Source organism: Gymnoscopelus braueri (genome assembly GCF_963280865.1).
Source record: "Gymnoscopelus braueri genome assembly, chromosome: 10".
Lineage (NCBI taxonomy): Eukaryota > Metazoa > Chordata > Actinopteri > Myctophiformes > Myctophidae > Gymnoscopelus > Gymnoscopelus braueri.
This window is the reverse complement of record NC_137611.1, coordinates 36,525,251-36,540,895: the sequence shown is the minus strand read 5'-3', so window position 1 is coordinate 36,540,895 and position 15,645 is coordinate 36,525,251. Positions and strand designations below refer to the sequence as shown.

The following is a 15,645-nucleotide window of genomic DNA, read 5'->3' as shown; positions in this document are numbered from 1 at the left end:
AATGACCCTCAACATTACCGCAAAGTTTCAAAGAAATGTGAGTCTGCATGTATGTGTTAGGGGCAGATGAATAATTGTCATAAAACTGCAATATTCATTGGCTCATTAAAGCTTCATTTTTTCACTTATGGAAAATCTTTTGCACATGTTTGTCGGCATAGGTCCAAAGTTCATGTGTAAAACGTTTCGTGCAGATTACTCAAAAATCCCAGGAGGAGATAGGTTTTAACTGTTTTTCATATAATTCAAAATGGTGGGAGATCTAAAGGTCAGAGGTCAAAAGTCAGAGTGTGAAAGTTGTTGATCATGAGTAGACGCATATGTATATTGAAGTTTCATGGCTGTAGGTCAAACAGGGCATGAGTTGTACCTGTTCAAAGTCGGCATTTTGCTATAGCGCCACCTTTTGACGAAAGATTGTGAGAATTATTTCTTGATAGTTTTTCATGACCATCTACCATATGGCCAAGTTTCGTAAAAAGCGTATGCACGGTTCAGCCAGAACTGCCAAAAGTGGCAGAAGAAAAAAGAGGGGAACATTAAAACAGGTCCAGAGCTGAGCTCTGGCCCCGTAATAACAACAAAAAAAATATTCTTTTCGGGTGGTGATCTCGCCTAGGGTGCCGGGATGTCCAGAAACGCCACTGGGACCAAGATTACACCCCTATGGGACCCCAGTTAATGAAGTATATACTATATAAGGTTTAAGAGGTTAAAAGAGGAGCATACCAGCCTTTTTGACATGTGGGTCCCTTGTCATCACTCTTAGTTACAGTAACAGTAACTATTGTATATTGTTTTCGTTATTGACATACTGTAAACCTATTCATGATTGATATTGAAGTATGCCTCTCAAAACATCACATGAAAATCACCACGCATCTCAGTAATATTTTGTTACTTAGTTCATTAGTCCATTGTGCCATAATCCATAAGTATGTCCCATGTGCATGTATATGCGTGGGACTGGAGGGCACAATGGATGTACTTTGGACCCATATGTCAAAAAGGCTGCAGTGTGCTCCTTAAAGCTTCTTCTGTGATAATAATGTCCAATGACGACCAGAGCTTGTCAATCTGCGCTAATGTAATACTGCTAAAGGCTTGGCATTACAGTAATTACCTGTCAAATACATAGACTTTGAGAGTCCCCACATGAGAGCCATACATGTGGTACCAGAATGCGAGACAGTGCCCTCTTGTGGCAGGCTGGAATTGGTCACTGATCAAAAAGGACTGGTCTCCCGACTGGCCCAGTGAGTTGTCCACAAGCAGATAATAGCCTATGGACAGCATGGCATAAAAAAAAGAAATAAAACTAAATTACACATACAGAACAAAAGATTGGGGAAGTACATTACATGGAGCTACTGCAATCCAGATAAAATCAACCCTAAAGAAACAGAATGCCTGGGCCTGCTGCTAATGGGGGTTGCATTGTGGGAAAGTTAAGAGATATACGACTGAAATAAGAGGCATGAAGTACAAACAGTTAATATTAGAATTATATTATAGAACTCAGCCACATCAAATCCTCAGTGTTAATTCATTAATTTGTAACACTGAGGAGTTTACTGTGTAGACCAGTGTCATAGAGCAACTGGCTATAAATTGGGATTAATTTTGCATTGACCACAGTACACTAAAGTATCTTTAACAAAACTCTGCATCTGAGCTGGTCTTTGTCTGCCACCTTCTCTGAAATTCCCAGGACTCACTTTTGAGACCCGAAGAAAATGAGTTGAGAAAGGCGGGTATAGTCACCCTGTTCTGAGTTGGTGGTATGGTCAACGGCAGGCCCCGCGTTGAGCCTTGCGTCGAGCCCTCTGCCCCTCAGCCAGTCTCCCTGGTCCACACGTCCGCCCACGTTGCTCCAACCACACAGGCTGCCCTCAAAGTCACAGAACCCAGGAGACGGGCACGGGCTGTCAGACACCCGCACGTCATCGAACGCCACGTCGCCCTCCTGGGTCATCACCAGGGTAGAACCAGCCCTCACGCCTTCCACAACAATCTAACCAGATAGGCGGGGGGATGGACGGGTGGGCGGACAGACAGACAGACAGACAGACAGACAGACAGACAGACAGACAAACGGATAGATGGAAAATTAAGGTTTTGGAAATATACGATTTTATAAGAAAATCCAAGAAAATATAAGATCTTTAAATACATGTTTTCTTGTCGGTTTTTCATTCCTTTAATTTATGAAAGGAATTCACAGATAAAAAAATAAATAAAGTTTTACTGTTAAGTAGAAACTACTGTATAAAATGATTTATCATTTTTTTTTTAAACAGACATTATGCATAAAACATCTTTTAACCAGACATCATTGTTTGCTCAGAAGTGGCTTTGAAACTAACAAATGAACAAACCATACAGGACTTACCCTGTAAGGCTTCACATGTTGCACCAGGGAAGCCTGGGCAAACCTCCACAGTGGTCCCTGGTCTCCTGACTGGGAGAAGAGCAGGGCCTTCTGGCCGTCCTCATTCTGCTGGTACACATTCAGGGCACCCATTCCTCTGCCATACATGTGGTACCACAGCTGCACACACCTTCCTTTACCTTGAATTAAGAGCGGGAAAGCATCTGTGTCGGTTTAAGATTCCTTTGGCCATTCAAAAATAACAGATATACATTTTCATGTCAAGGACCCCCAAAAATGATATGTATTTTGCCGCAGACCCCCATCTGGAAATATTTACCCCCCCCCCCCCCCCCCAGAAGCAAAGATTTTAGTTAAAGATGTTTGCTTGAAAAAAGAACAAATATATATAAGATTTGCAAAAAAAATCAACTACAAATGGGAGGCTGACACCTGCTACTACATTCCCATTTACGGATTAATTGATTGATAAACAGTGATCATTTAAGCAAAGAGGAAATTATGCCGAAAGACATTTCCTTATCTAACAAGTTGACATTACTGACAACAATGCAAAGACTCAAATGTTTTGCAATGCATGTGCCCGTGGATCCCTATGTGTCACAGTAAATCATCATTTTGTGCAATGTATAATTCTATTCTATTCTATTCTATTCTACACTACTCTGAGTCCCAGTTTGTAGATCACCTGTATGGTTTAAGTCAACATTGCCATTACCTGCGGGGTACAGTGGGGATGCCATTCTGGCTGTCTGGCCAGCCAGGTCGGCGACAGAGGAAGTCACATAGTAGTAATAGCCAGTGGGTGTGTGGGTGGTGTGGTCGCTGTCTGGTCCTGTGTTAGGGTTGGGGGTGGGCCCAGAATGTCTGATCCAGTCTGAGTTATCATCAGTCTGCTGCTGCCAATTACAGCTCCCTTCCTCGAAATCACACACATCTAGAGGATAACGTTTAGTCATTTGTAAAATCTTTACGTATACATACAGAGATTTTTTTTTGTTTTTCTTATTCAGTAGAATGCTGCCGTTGCCTTGAAAATATCAGCTTCTCTGACCATAATATGTGACCATTGCCTAGGCTGTGGCATGTTCTACACTACACAGACCAGACTCAGTACCTGAAGCAGGACAAGGCCCAGTGGTGAATGTGATGTCATCTAGAGCTATGTCCCCCGCCTCTCCTCCCACCGAAGCCTCCAGAATCACTTGGTGAACTTGCTGTGAGGACACATGTCTCTGGGCCTGTCGCCACTCATCCCCCTGACTGCCTGACCGTTGCCACACCTACAGTACAGGAAGGACAGTCCACAATGAGGATGTGATACTGACAACCTAATCAACAACACACTCCTGAATGTAGGATATGATTAATGTTATTTTGCAACAACAGTTTCACAATCATGTAATTATAACGGTTTGAAATGGCTCTATATATTTCGTAATCAACTCATAGTTGTTGCTCTTATGACTACCGTTCGGGGAAGTAAGCTGTGCAATCTCCACGGGTCAGTCCAAGGTCACTATTAAAAGTGTAGGCCTCATCAATCTCTATCAAAATTCCCATCTCTAACTTGAGCTTTTCTATTTCTTCATTCAGCATATTTAACAGAATGGTAGCTACTATGAGATTCATGATGCATAGCCAGCTGTACATCTGATTGTATTAACAATAAAAATGTACTATGGTCTTGCATTATACTGTACATCTGTAAACTGTAAATATCAGTAAATCAATATATAGCCAACATAAGAATTGGCTCTTGTCATTAGAAACTCATGAGTATTATTTTATTACGTAAGAGTAAGGGTAAATGTATTGTTTCAAATAAAAAAATCACATCATAAAAACTTAAGAAGCATTTGACACTTATCTTTCATGTTTTTTTGCTTTTACTTTGAAACTGAACAGAGTTACTTTTACCAGTATTTTTGTCACGTTATTAGGCGTTTGTAGAACCATCTTCAGAGATCCCACTGTAGCTCCAAACATGTGGTACCAAAACGAGAAACAGTATCCCTTTTCTCCAGCAGGGGGAAGCAGTGATGACTGAATCTGGGCCACATTCCCCTTCACACTTGGTAGGGAACTCTCAATGTACAGATACTGGCCTGTCAAACAACACAAACAGAACTAGCCAATAAGAAATACTGGACTTTATAGCTAAAAACAGTCGTTGAGTTATTACATAATTTAATCACTTTAAATTCCAATTTAAGCAAGACAAGACATGTTTACACAAAAACAATAGACCGTTTTCTGTATAGCTTAGTCAAAATTCATTAATCATGGAATGCTATTAATCACCCACATAATATCCAGGGAGAATGCTAATCTAAAATATCCTAGCTCACGGTTTTCAAAGTTTTTCAGGCCAAGGACCCCATATGCTGAGAGAAACACGAAGCAGGCACCCAATTGTATAAAATTGTGTTGCAATTTAAAAAGTGTTTTTTCCCCTTCCTGTTGAAGACCCATGGCCTAGCTTAACTGACCAGTGCCAGTGGTGTGGTCTCCTGCAGGCCCCGTATTGGGAGTCTCAGTGGGACCAGACCTTCTTTGCCAGTCAATCTCATCCTCAGTTCCTTGGTATGGACCCAGCTACACAGATCCCTCTCAAAGGAACAGCCATCGACAGACAGAGCTGAGGACAGAAAGAGGAACTTCACAGTTAACGGTCCAACCATAATTTCTGCTTGTGTTTTACAATAGTGTAAGGTGCAGGGCATTGCTGTGGCAACTAATTGTACATCGGTAAATACAGGTACGGTATGAAGTGCATGAAATAAAAATAAAGTCCGCACTCCGCACACTGGCAAAATAAGCTCCACCGTTTATTGCTCGATTCTACGTTTCGATAACACACAGATCTGCTTGCAAATGACTAAATAGCATACTTGGGGCTTCATGTTTTCTCTCGTTTGGTGGATTTTGCACAAAATAAAGTCTGTAGTTAACATACAGTAAACCTAAGTCATTGACCTTGGTCAATGATTGCACCTGTTAATATCTCAATTGTGACTTTTGAAGCTGTTAATGTGCTTTTTAAAATGTTGATTATTTTCCCTGTGTGATAAAAAAAATCATAACAAGTGTTGATTTCACAAATCGTGTTAATATCATATAAGCCTCTTTTTTTTTAAATACAAAGCTTATTTCCGTTATTTATCCAAAACCCAACGCAAAAAAAATCTGTTGAAAATCTGGCTGTTGTTGGGGTCAAGTACACATGCTTTGGAGAAAGAGATGTCATCCACAGCAACTACCGTATTTTCCGCACTATAAGGCGCATCTTAGTATAAGGCGCACCTTCAATAAATGTATTATTTTCATATATAGGGCGCACCGCATTATAAGGCGCATCCGCACTATAAGGTGCACTGACGGTGCGGCTTATAGTGCGGAAACCAAGGGAACCAATATTGATACATATATAAGGCACATCGGATTATAAGGCGCATCCGCACTATAAGGCGCACTGACGGTGCGGCTTATAGTGCGGAAACCAAGGGAACCAATATTGATACATATATAAGGCGCATCGGATTATAAGGCGCATCCGCACTATAAGGCGCACTGATGGTGCGCCTTATAGTGCGGAAAATACGGTAACCCTCTTGTGCCGTTTCCTTGCTGATAGCAGAAGACAATCTGGGGAGCAGACATACTATAAAAACGTAGGCCATGTGGGTAATTTTCTGTCATGCAAGTGAACTGATGAATCATACAAGAAACAAGCCACGGCCATGAATGTCGTACAGTTTTATTGCTACAGTTGAGCTACACATGCAAATTGACACAGAGTACACTCACATTCACAGAAATGACCTATGTACTTTTAGCAAATCTGTGTCACTATAGTTGATTTAATCTATTTTATGAGCCATTTCATATTACAGTAAAACTAAAACTAATTGCTTTAATTACACACGGTATGAATACCATATGATTAAAAAAATTGTGTCATATATTCTTAAATGTGATGATGCAATGGAAGCAAACAAGACAGGTTTACGGGTCCATTTGGTTCGATTTGTATACTTTCAGAGTTATGGGGGGTCTTTGACCTAATTTTTAAAAAAATGTTTGAGAACCACTGCTTACTGAATGAGAGGTTCACTGACCTTGCTATTGGTGGTGGATGTGAGGGTGACCTCTGCCCTCTGCCAACTGTAGTTGTGTGATTGACCTTTGAGCCACAGCACTGTGTCCCCGCTGCCAGACTGGTATGTCCTGGAACGCACAGCAAGCGTTCCTATCACATCATCCAGACTGTAGAAATAGAATCTAACCTACACATGGACAGACAGCAGTAAGAATGATGTGCTTTTGGTTTTATTTTTTCAGCAGTGAAGAAGGACAGGAAATGAGACCATAGAGGAGCAAGCATCAATATTAATATTAACACTGTAAGTGATGTCATTGTGTAATCTCCAATTTTATTTTCCACAATGTCACCATGACAAAATATTAGCAAATTGTAAACGAAGATTAGAAGTGAATCTTATTCTGTTGTTATAATACAAAAATCAAACCCAGTGTGAAGTGGGCGGTGTGGTCACAGTGGTCATCACAGTGATGGAAGTTCACTTAAAGAAAAGTAATATTGTGGACCAACCATTGTACACCCCTAACTTTAAAAAAACATAAATGTGTTTTTTTTAAGTGCACAGTCCTATTTATAGGGCTATGCACATGTGTCATGTTTCATTAGCCAATCACAGTCCTGAATAGACTGTGATTGGCCAATCACGGTGCAGGGTTAGGGGGGTACACTGGTGGCCAATCACAGCGCAGGGTTGGCGGGTGCAAATATAGAAACCTCACATATAGGGGCGGTTTCACCGCCCAATAATACTTAGATTATATACAAAGAACATATACAGTAAAAAGGCATAGTATATTATACTATAGGTACATCTGGTGAGGCTAAGTGGGAAAATATGCAACTCTCTCATGAATTCCTATTAAATGGAACCGTATGGGGCCCATGTGGCCGAAGTATTCAGTATTCAAAGTATTCAAAGCATTTGGTGCTGGTTATGCACTACTTCTCCTTGTCTGCCCTAGCCAGAGGTTGTAGAGGTCATAACTCTCCACTATCAACAAGCTATAAGAAATTGTTAAGACTGATGCTTACAAGCACAAAGAGAGAGATTTAGCAGTACTCCCAAAATACATAGATAATATGTCAATCTGTACTTACAGTACAGTTGGTGCTGGGTAGTAAGGTGCCAGAGAGTATCTCAGACGTCTGACCTTTCTCAGTCAGGGCAGCCCCAGGGATGATAAAATGACCTGAAAAATAACAATGCACATGTTCATGTCAAATGTAGAGTACCCTGCAAGCTTTTGAAAATTTCATTTCATTCTTTCATTTAGTCAACCAAGAAGAAACTGTGGTGGACGCCACGGCAGCATGCATGCTGGGGAGTGATACAAGATGTCAACAGACAGAGACAACACAGTACAGCAGAATTCCTTACCTGCGGCAGTGTTGATAGTGTGATCTCTGGGAGGTCCGTGGCCAGGCCAAGCGGTCTCCCCATTCTCATGTGTCCAATGCATCCCGAGGATATCCACCTCACTCCTGTTCCAGGAACAAAGGCCCTCCTCAAAGCTACAGCGATCCCTCCCACCCTGTTGGTCTGTGTTATAGCAGAGAAGGAAACAAATGGGGAGAGTAGTAGAGACTGTTGGCCGGCTAGAAACAGGTACAGGATAATGACTGTGGTCTCGTTGCAGCTCTCAGATGTCTCCAACTGTCTCGTCTCCAGATATAGTCAGAGTTTCAGGAATTTAGGAAAACAGGCAAATTGTTACAATGATGGTGAATGCATTGTTTGAAAGTTGCAAGAACTGGTTCCATGGGAATGGCTTTCATGAAACAGTAAAATGCCACAAAAAGATGGAATAAAATTTAAAACATGAAAAGCAAACACAGTGGGGGTTACAGGTTAATCTGATTATGATTATGATTAACAAAGACTGAACTTGAATTACGGTAGGCTACAATGTATGAGACACTACAGCCGACATTTAGCATTTCAACCATTATAGCTGTTACAACTTACCACAGCTGATCTCATCGGATTCATCGCCACAGTCATCACTGAAGTCACACACGCGGCTGTGCTCCACACACACTGTGTTGTTGCAGGTAAACATGTCCTCTGGGCATTGGGGCTGGGGCTCTGGAAAGAACCACATGACAGAATGTACCATAGAAGAGTAGCCCTGCCTGATGCCCAGAAGCCTAACATCTCCCCCGATCCCAGGTGGTCACAGTGGGGGTTCTTCCAGGGTGGGGTTTCCCAGGGGGTGAATGTTAGCGGTCGTATTAGTATTAGAATTATTACAAGTAGTATTGCTATTATTAGAAGCGTTAAGGGTGAAAGCTGATCTACAAGCTGAGCTTTTCTGCGTTTTCTGTGTGCAGTACCTAGCATAAATCAAGCATAAACCAGGTGCTGGTATTATTGTGTGTGTTTTTTGCCAACCTGGTAGGATGCAGTTGGAGAAATCCACGTCATCAATGGCGATGAAGGTTCGAGTGGCTTCAAATGCGACGGTGAAGTCGTCTGGCGTCCGACCCACTGCGACCTCGCCATGACGCCACAAGTCTCCCTGGTCTCCTGACAGCCACCACAGCAGAGTGTCTCTGGAGCCCTGCTTCAGAAACACCTTCAGTTCACCTTGTACGCCTGTGACAACAAACAGCTGGTTCATGAGATCACAGGCAGGAAGTAAATACATGTATTGGATGGATTGACATACAGACTTGGATGCATGCAGCTCATGCAGCTCTCTCACACACACACACACACACACACACACACACACACACACACACACACACACACACACACACACACACACACACACACACACACACACACACACACACACATGTCAATGTTTAAATGTTAAATACATTTGATGCTGCTGAGCAGTGTGTGTGATCATCTGATACTGTCCAACATGCTTGCGAATATTTCCTGTGAAAAGGCATGAATGAAATGATAGCACCGGAAGCTAACAAGCACAATCATCTCCCTTGACCAAGCTGGGATTGTATCTTGAATGAGAGGTACAAATATGGTCTCTCATGCGGCAGAGCAGACCAGGGTTCAAATCCCAGGCAGGACATAAAAGTTACAGAATGCAGCTTTAACACTGAGGATTTTGCTGTGTACTGAACGTCATAATACTAAGATCATTATTACCCAGAATGGTTGGTCATGGTCAACAGACACATTGGCCCTCTGCCACCTGCTTCCCTTGTCCCCAGTTTCTGTCCATTTCAACATGGCTTTCCCATCTCCTCCCCCAGTCAGTGTTTTTCTGGGCAACAGGACATATCGTAGGTTTATATTTAACCACATGAACCCTAGCTCTCTCTCTTTCTCTCTCTCTTTCTCTCTTTTAATGCTATAGATATGCAATATATCTCAATCCCAGACAATTACAGGGTTGATATAGAGAGTTGACAGAGGTGAATATGTGATTGCATTTGAACTTAAAACAATTGCTGTGTACCTTTGCAGTCGGCTACACCAGGTGCAGTTGAAGCCAATCTGAGACGTGACACATGCGTCACAGCTGGAGAACTGGTGACATGCTGGGAATGCAGAAATACAATGGGCTGAGTGAGAAGAGTCAGAGGCAGAAGGACAGAGCCTTGCATAAGATAGTGTACAGTAGCTGTGCAGCTTGCGTCTAAACCAGGGGTCTTCAACAGTTTTTCTGGCCAAGGACCCCTTAGCTGAGAGAGAGATGAAGCAGGGACCCCCAATACATATTTAAACTTCTTCATAGATTTCATTGATAGCCTCATAGACTTGTCTGACAGCCCTATCATCAGTGTTGTGTCAAGTTTTTGTTAATTTTTTCTATTAATATGTACTGTAGGGTTAATGTAAATACAAAATATTTGGATGCCCCCCTGTGGAAACTCTGAGGACCCCTTAGGGGTCCCGGACACCCTGTTGAAGACCCATGTTCTAAACTGTTAGTAAAGATGACTTACTGGGTAGAGGTAGCATCTCAATGGCTGTAGAATTGGAGATCTTGGATTTTAGGATGTCTACTTTGTGGTACTCATAGATGGTTCTCCTCCTGACGTCTGCACCAAGAAAATATGACAGTGGGCAGATCCATAGTGTTGGTATTACATCACTTTTGACAGAAGAACATCTTGAACCTTGAATTGAATTCTACCTTGAATTTAGCAGATTTTTGTGTTTTAATTCAATTGCAGGAATAACAGTCTTATAATTAATCCCTCAAAAGTTTAATTAATGTATTTGGTTCCCTCTGATGGCAGTGATACATTATCAAAGTTTTTATCTCTATGTTCTGCTATACTCACTTGGAATCTGCTCCTAATCATGAAGCACCACAAATGCATCTGAGAGAGCCACTTTAACAGGGTGATTATTTGCAATGATGTCGTTGATGTCAATGGAGATCTATGAAAAAATAACATAACAGTAATTAATGTAATAAGATGAAGAGGAGTGCCACCTCTTTGTAGGCAAAGATGATACGGCCGTCACTGTGCAGGGTGGTCTGGAATGTAAAGGTTCCCAAGTTAAAACTGTCCTGGAGATGAACATGGTCCCATTGCACCACCACCAACGCTGTGCCTACACACACACACACACACACACACACACACACACACACACACACACACACACACACACACACACACACACACACACACACACACACACACACACACACACACACACACACACACACACACACACACACACACACACACACACACAAATGTCAGTGTTTAAATGTTGAATACATTTGATGCTGCTGAGCAGTGTGTGTGATTGTCATCTGATACTGTCCAACATGCTTGCGAACATTTCCTGTGAAAAGGCATGAATGAAATGATAGCACACCTACAGTGAATTTGTCCACCTATGCACAAAATATCAGTACACATCGTTGCTGTTAGGTGGAAACCTCATATGTCCAAAACCGTAACTTATGACGAAATGGAATGGAAATGTTCGGAAATAATGAAAATAGCCGATCTAATGTTGCGACGCATTGTGAGCTTGTAGATCGGCTATTTTCACTACTTTTACGTAGGGCGCAGTATGGGTTGGCCCCCCAGCCCAGTCTTCCGTGAGGAAAAAGCCCAACAAACCCACGGTGCTGCCTTTAAGGAGGGCCTTTCAGGCAAGCCGCAAGTGGAGCCTGCAGTACCACCACGGCCCAAGACACCATCACGCCGGAGTGAAATGTTTGGAGCGGGGGAGTCTGGTGCAACGCTCAGGTCCTGGACCTGATGAGACGAAGGAGGGGCCCGGCCGGGAGGCCATCCACAGAGCCTAGTCCCTCCACGTGCCAGAGCCTCCCCCGGTCCTGGCAGAGTAGTTCCGGAGAAGCAGACTGACTGTCTTTCCCTAAGAGGACTGACCGTGGATAACTACTGGGACGTAAGTCGGGGCTTGATCGACCCCGGCTGGGTCACCTGGGCGAGGGTGTATGTTGCGAGACCGAAACACTCGTCGACCACAGGCTACAACAATGATGATGTGTCCCAGGTGCATCCACGTGATGTTTTTTATTTAATGACAAAAAAAATGACAAAGAGAAAAAGTTGCAGTTTGGAGATACAAGGTTTCTGCTCGACAGCAACGACATGCAACATGCTATAAAATGCAAGGTTGTGTACCTACGCAGCAAAACCCTCAAGCTGGAATTTGCTTGCGGTGTTGCACGCTGAAAATACCCAACCTACTACAAGCCAATTTACCAGTCGATCTACAGCGCTCCATAGCGCAGCGCGTTGTGAGCTTGTAGATCTGCTATTTCAGGAGCGCAACAAATTATATGAGGTCCTTAAGTGTTCATTCAACGCTGAGAATGGAAGAATTGTTTTTACTGTGTACAGCATCACCCTCTCCAGTACAAATGTATTTCTTAGGTGGATTGCTTTCAATGTTGGTTTTCCCAGTAACGTGTGTGTTAGATTACTTACCGTTGTCACAGTAAAGCACAGTGGAGTTTTGGGATAGGCTGGGGTCAAAGTTCGCCATCAGAGGAGCAATATACTGAGTGGCTGTTAGCATCCTATGGATGATGTCTCCTGTGTAAATGAAACCTGTGAAGGAGAGCACGCAAACAAGCACACACATGCATGCACACACACACACACACACACACACACACACACACACACACACACACACACACACACACACACACACACACACACACACACACACACACACACACACACACACACAGGTCACCTTAAGTTATTTTGTAGGGCATGAAGACACAATGGATATAAACCATTTCATGACCTTAAAATTGTATGGTTCCATCTGATATTCTGGACTGGAAAAAGGTTACTTTCTTAAAGCCTCCTACTGTATTAGTATTGCGATCAAACATTTATAAATATTGCACTGTACCTTATTCCATGTTTCAACACATTTTAGTCATTTATAATTCTCCACTCACAATTTGCAGACAAAAGATTGAGTGGTGGCGTAGCCGTAGAACACTTACCTCCAGTTGCCACGGTGATTTCCTTTAGTATATGGCCATAGAAAGGAAAGCCAAAGGACAGATTCACTCTCTGAAAGCAAAGGAAAGCATATAAGAGAATAAGAAAATACACACAAGTATTGAGTTCAGACTTCAGACCCAGTGTGTTTTAGTTCTATTCTGTTTGGAAGAAAATCGATTCCCTGAATTAAGATTGCGACGATTCCAATCTTGCCTTCTATACATTTTCACTTTTCTCATGTATTCCTCCATTGGCCATTTTATACACAGAAGATAAAGACTAACAGTGATTCAAACTATTCTCATGAACAGAGTCCATACCGCTGCTTGTCAACCCCACAGCTTGAGAATCACTGGTCTAGAGGGTTTAAGTTCTGCTCTAACTGCTCATAAATAGTGCACCATACTGTACAACAATATTCACCTACCACTATCTGTGTAGCGTTGCCATGTCCTTCCTCAGTCAGCAGGTCAGGGTCAGACTCCTCTAGCTGGTGCTGATCTCAGTAGTGGCCCCTCTTATCAGCGGCCCAACTAGGGGACACAGACTTGTTCCTTGATGCCCATCTCCTCCACCTCATCTTGGGGCCCTCTTCATGTATGTCAGTCCTTACTTCTGGAGGGGCCAGTGTCTTGGTTTCAGGCTGGTAGACTCCTATGGATCACAAAGGAGGGCCTATGTTCTTGTAACAGTGCTTCGTCACCTCTTTTGTTTTTTACCCATTCTTGATTTTTGTGTTTGAGAGAACTTTTAAGGGTCAAAATGTGCCTAAAGCGTAAAACCGTCTGGATTTTTGAGCTTCTGCGGTAGAATTGGCGGAATCTTTAATGGCCTATTCAATGCAGAGGCCACTTTATATCAAAGACATCCTCTAGATCAGGGGTCTTCAACGTTTTTTAGGCCAAGGACCCCTTAGCTGAGAGAGAGATGAAGCAGGGACCCCCACTACATATTGTATAAAATTGTGTCGCAGATTCTACAAGCCGATCTACAAGCTCACAATGCCGATCTACAAGCTCACAATGCCTCGCAGCGCCAGGTGTTGTGAGCTTGTAGATCTGCTATTTTGGCTGAAGTTCTCCTTAGAAAGGGGTAGGGTTCAAGAGGTTAATGTAAAATAAAAGTTCCTATCACGCAAAGATTTGGCGGCCCCCCTGTAGTAACTCTGAGGCAGATGCACTAGCTCTCCCTCCTCTGAGGACCCCCTAGACCCTCTGTTGAAGACCCCCCCCTGGTCTAGATGAAGACACAGCACTTCCAATCGTGGGTGCTATCTGCAATGGGACGAAAACAATCCCCGACCATCACCATGTGGCAAACACACACATGGTCACCCCATCATTCTCCCTTCCAGTGACAACTCTGTGTGCTAAGACTCTCCTTCACAGCAGAGAGTGAAGGAATGTCTCACATTCCTCACACCAACAGTCCCAGCACAAGGGATATGGGGGAGTGGCACTATTAGCAGTGTGGCTCTATGGGGCCTGATGCTCTATACTTCATCTTTGACACATCAGTAACAACTGTTTAAATGTTAAAACGGTGGTGGAGAAAGTAGACATTTTGTCATCTCACGATGGAATGACATTTATGCGCAATACCTTTATAATAATATGACCATTGACTTAACGGTCAAAATATACCTAGCTTGATATCATGTAGGCCTATGTTTGTTTGTCTGGATTATATTTTATTAGGTTTTTTTTTTTGTATCGTCTTTTTTGGAAAAGAAAGTAAGAAAACGATAACAACGTGGGGGGAGGGATGGGGAAAGGGAGACAATTCAAAAATGTCTAACTGCTCTGACTTGTCAATCTTAACTGAAATTAATAAAGATATTTAAAAAATATATATATATAAATATGTTAAATTTCAACTCTCTGCAACATTTTTGCCACAAAAAAATAAAGATGCGATAGAAATGTGATGCTATATTAGCTGTAGTATACAACCCTCGTAGACGTATTTATGATTCTGACGTTTTCAATCTACGAGAATCTCGTAGATTGAAAACGTCAGAATCATAAATACAGCTAATGCTATATGATAGGCTTACTTGATGTGAATGAGGTGCAACATGGACAGGACCAGAACACAATAATTGTGTAGCTCTACAATACATCATCAAATACATTTTAGAAGCCTACAGTACCTTACTCTTATGGAAGTGTCCAGGGGCCATAGGCTTATCATGTTATATAGACTGCAATTTTGATCACATCAACATTGCCCTCATGCCATGTCTGATTAAAAAAAGAGAGATTTTGAGACTTACCATAAACACATGATCTCCATCTGGCTGATAAGTGTAAAAGCCATCACCATACCCGTGGTGAGATGCACTATCCTTAATGCAGTAACCATCATGCTTCCCAATCAAAGTTCCAACTTCACAAAACGCGTAAATGTGCAATTCTGACGTTTAGTCTGACTCTGTCACACTTTTCTTACAGTTGTCCGGTCAAAAAAGGCTCTGCTTTCTCAAAGAAAAGAAAAAATCCGTATAAGTCTTATCGTGGACAGCGAAATAGTGTTGCATTATAGCCTATAAATGTAAAGTTAGTTGACGATCGAAGCCCCGTGCGTAAAATAGCCTAAAAATGTATTCCTCGTTAGTTCTTTGGCGTCCCTTTCTCTGTCAAGAGATCCATGCGATACTGCAGAGTTGAAGGCCTATTTCTCCTTGTATATGTGCGATGAGGGCTTGAAG

General features: G+C 42.4%; 1 protein-coding gene across 1 annotated transcript in view; it reads right to left on the bottom strand.

The window, feature by feature from the left end:
• The window catches only part of LOC308093541 (MAM and LDL-receptor class A domain-containing protein 1-like), a gene marked incomplete at both ends in the record, with an annotated part of 22,672 nt that extends 7,373 nt beyond the window's left edge, over positions 1-15,299 (bottom strand). Inside the window, 20 exons of the mRNA XM_080439877.1 lie at positions 1,124-1,283; positions 1,765-2,014; positions 2,393-2,571; positions 3,111-3,329; positions 3,510-3,675; positions 4,313-4,500; positions 4,885-4,990; positions 6,149-6,169; positions 6,514-6,681; positions 7,596-7,687; positions 7,876-8,037; positions 8,464-8,583; positions 8,890-9,109; positions 9,616-9,733; positions 9,929-10,010; positions 10,419-10,514; positions 12,399-12,521; positions 12,935-13,004; positions 14,270-14,315; positions 15,211-15,299. Coding sequence (XP_080296003.1) covers positions 1,124-1,283; positions 1,765-2,014; positions 2,393-2,571; positions 3,111-3,329; positions 3,510-3,675; positions 4,313-4,500; positions 4,885-4,990; positions 6,149-6,169; positions 6,514-6,681; positions 7,596-7,687; positions 7,876-8,037; positions 8,464-8,583; positions 8,890-9,109; positions 9,616-9,733; positions 9,929-10,010; positions 10,419-10,514; positions 12,399-12,521; positions 12,935-13,004; positions 14,270-14,315; positions 15,211-15,299 — 2,675 coding nt within the window. The remainder of the gene's footprint in view (positions 1-1,123; positions 1,284-1,764; positions 2,015-2,392; positions 2,572-3,110; positions 3,330-3,509; positions 3,676-4,312; positions 4,501-4,884; positions 4,991-6,148; positions 6,170-6,513; positions 6,682-7,595; positions 7,688-7,875; positions 8,038-8,463; positions 8,584-8,889; positions 9,110-9,615; positions 9,734-9,928; positions 10,011-10,418; positions 10,515-12,398; positions 12,522-12,934; positions 13,005-14,269; positions 14,316-15,210) is intronic.
• Between the last annotated feature and the right edge of the window lie 346 nt (positions 15,300-15,645).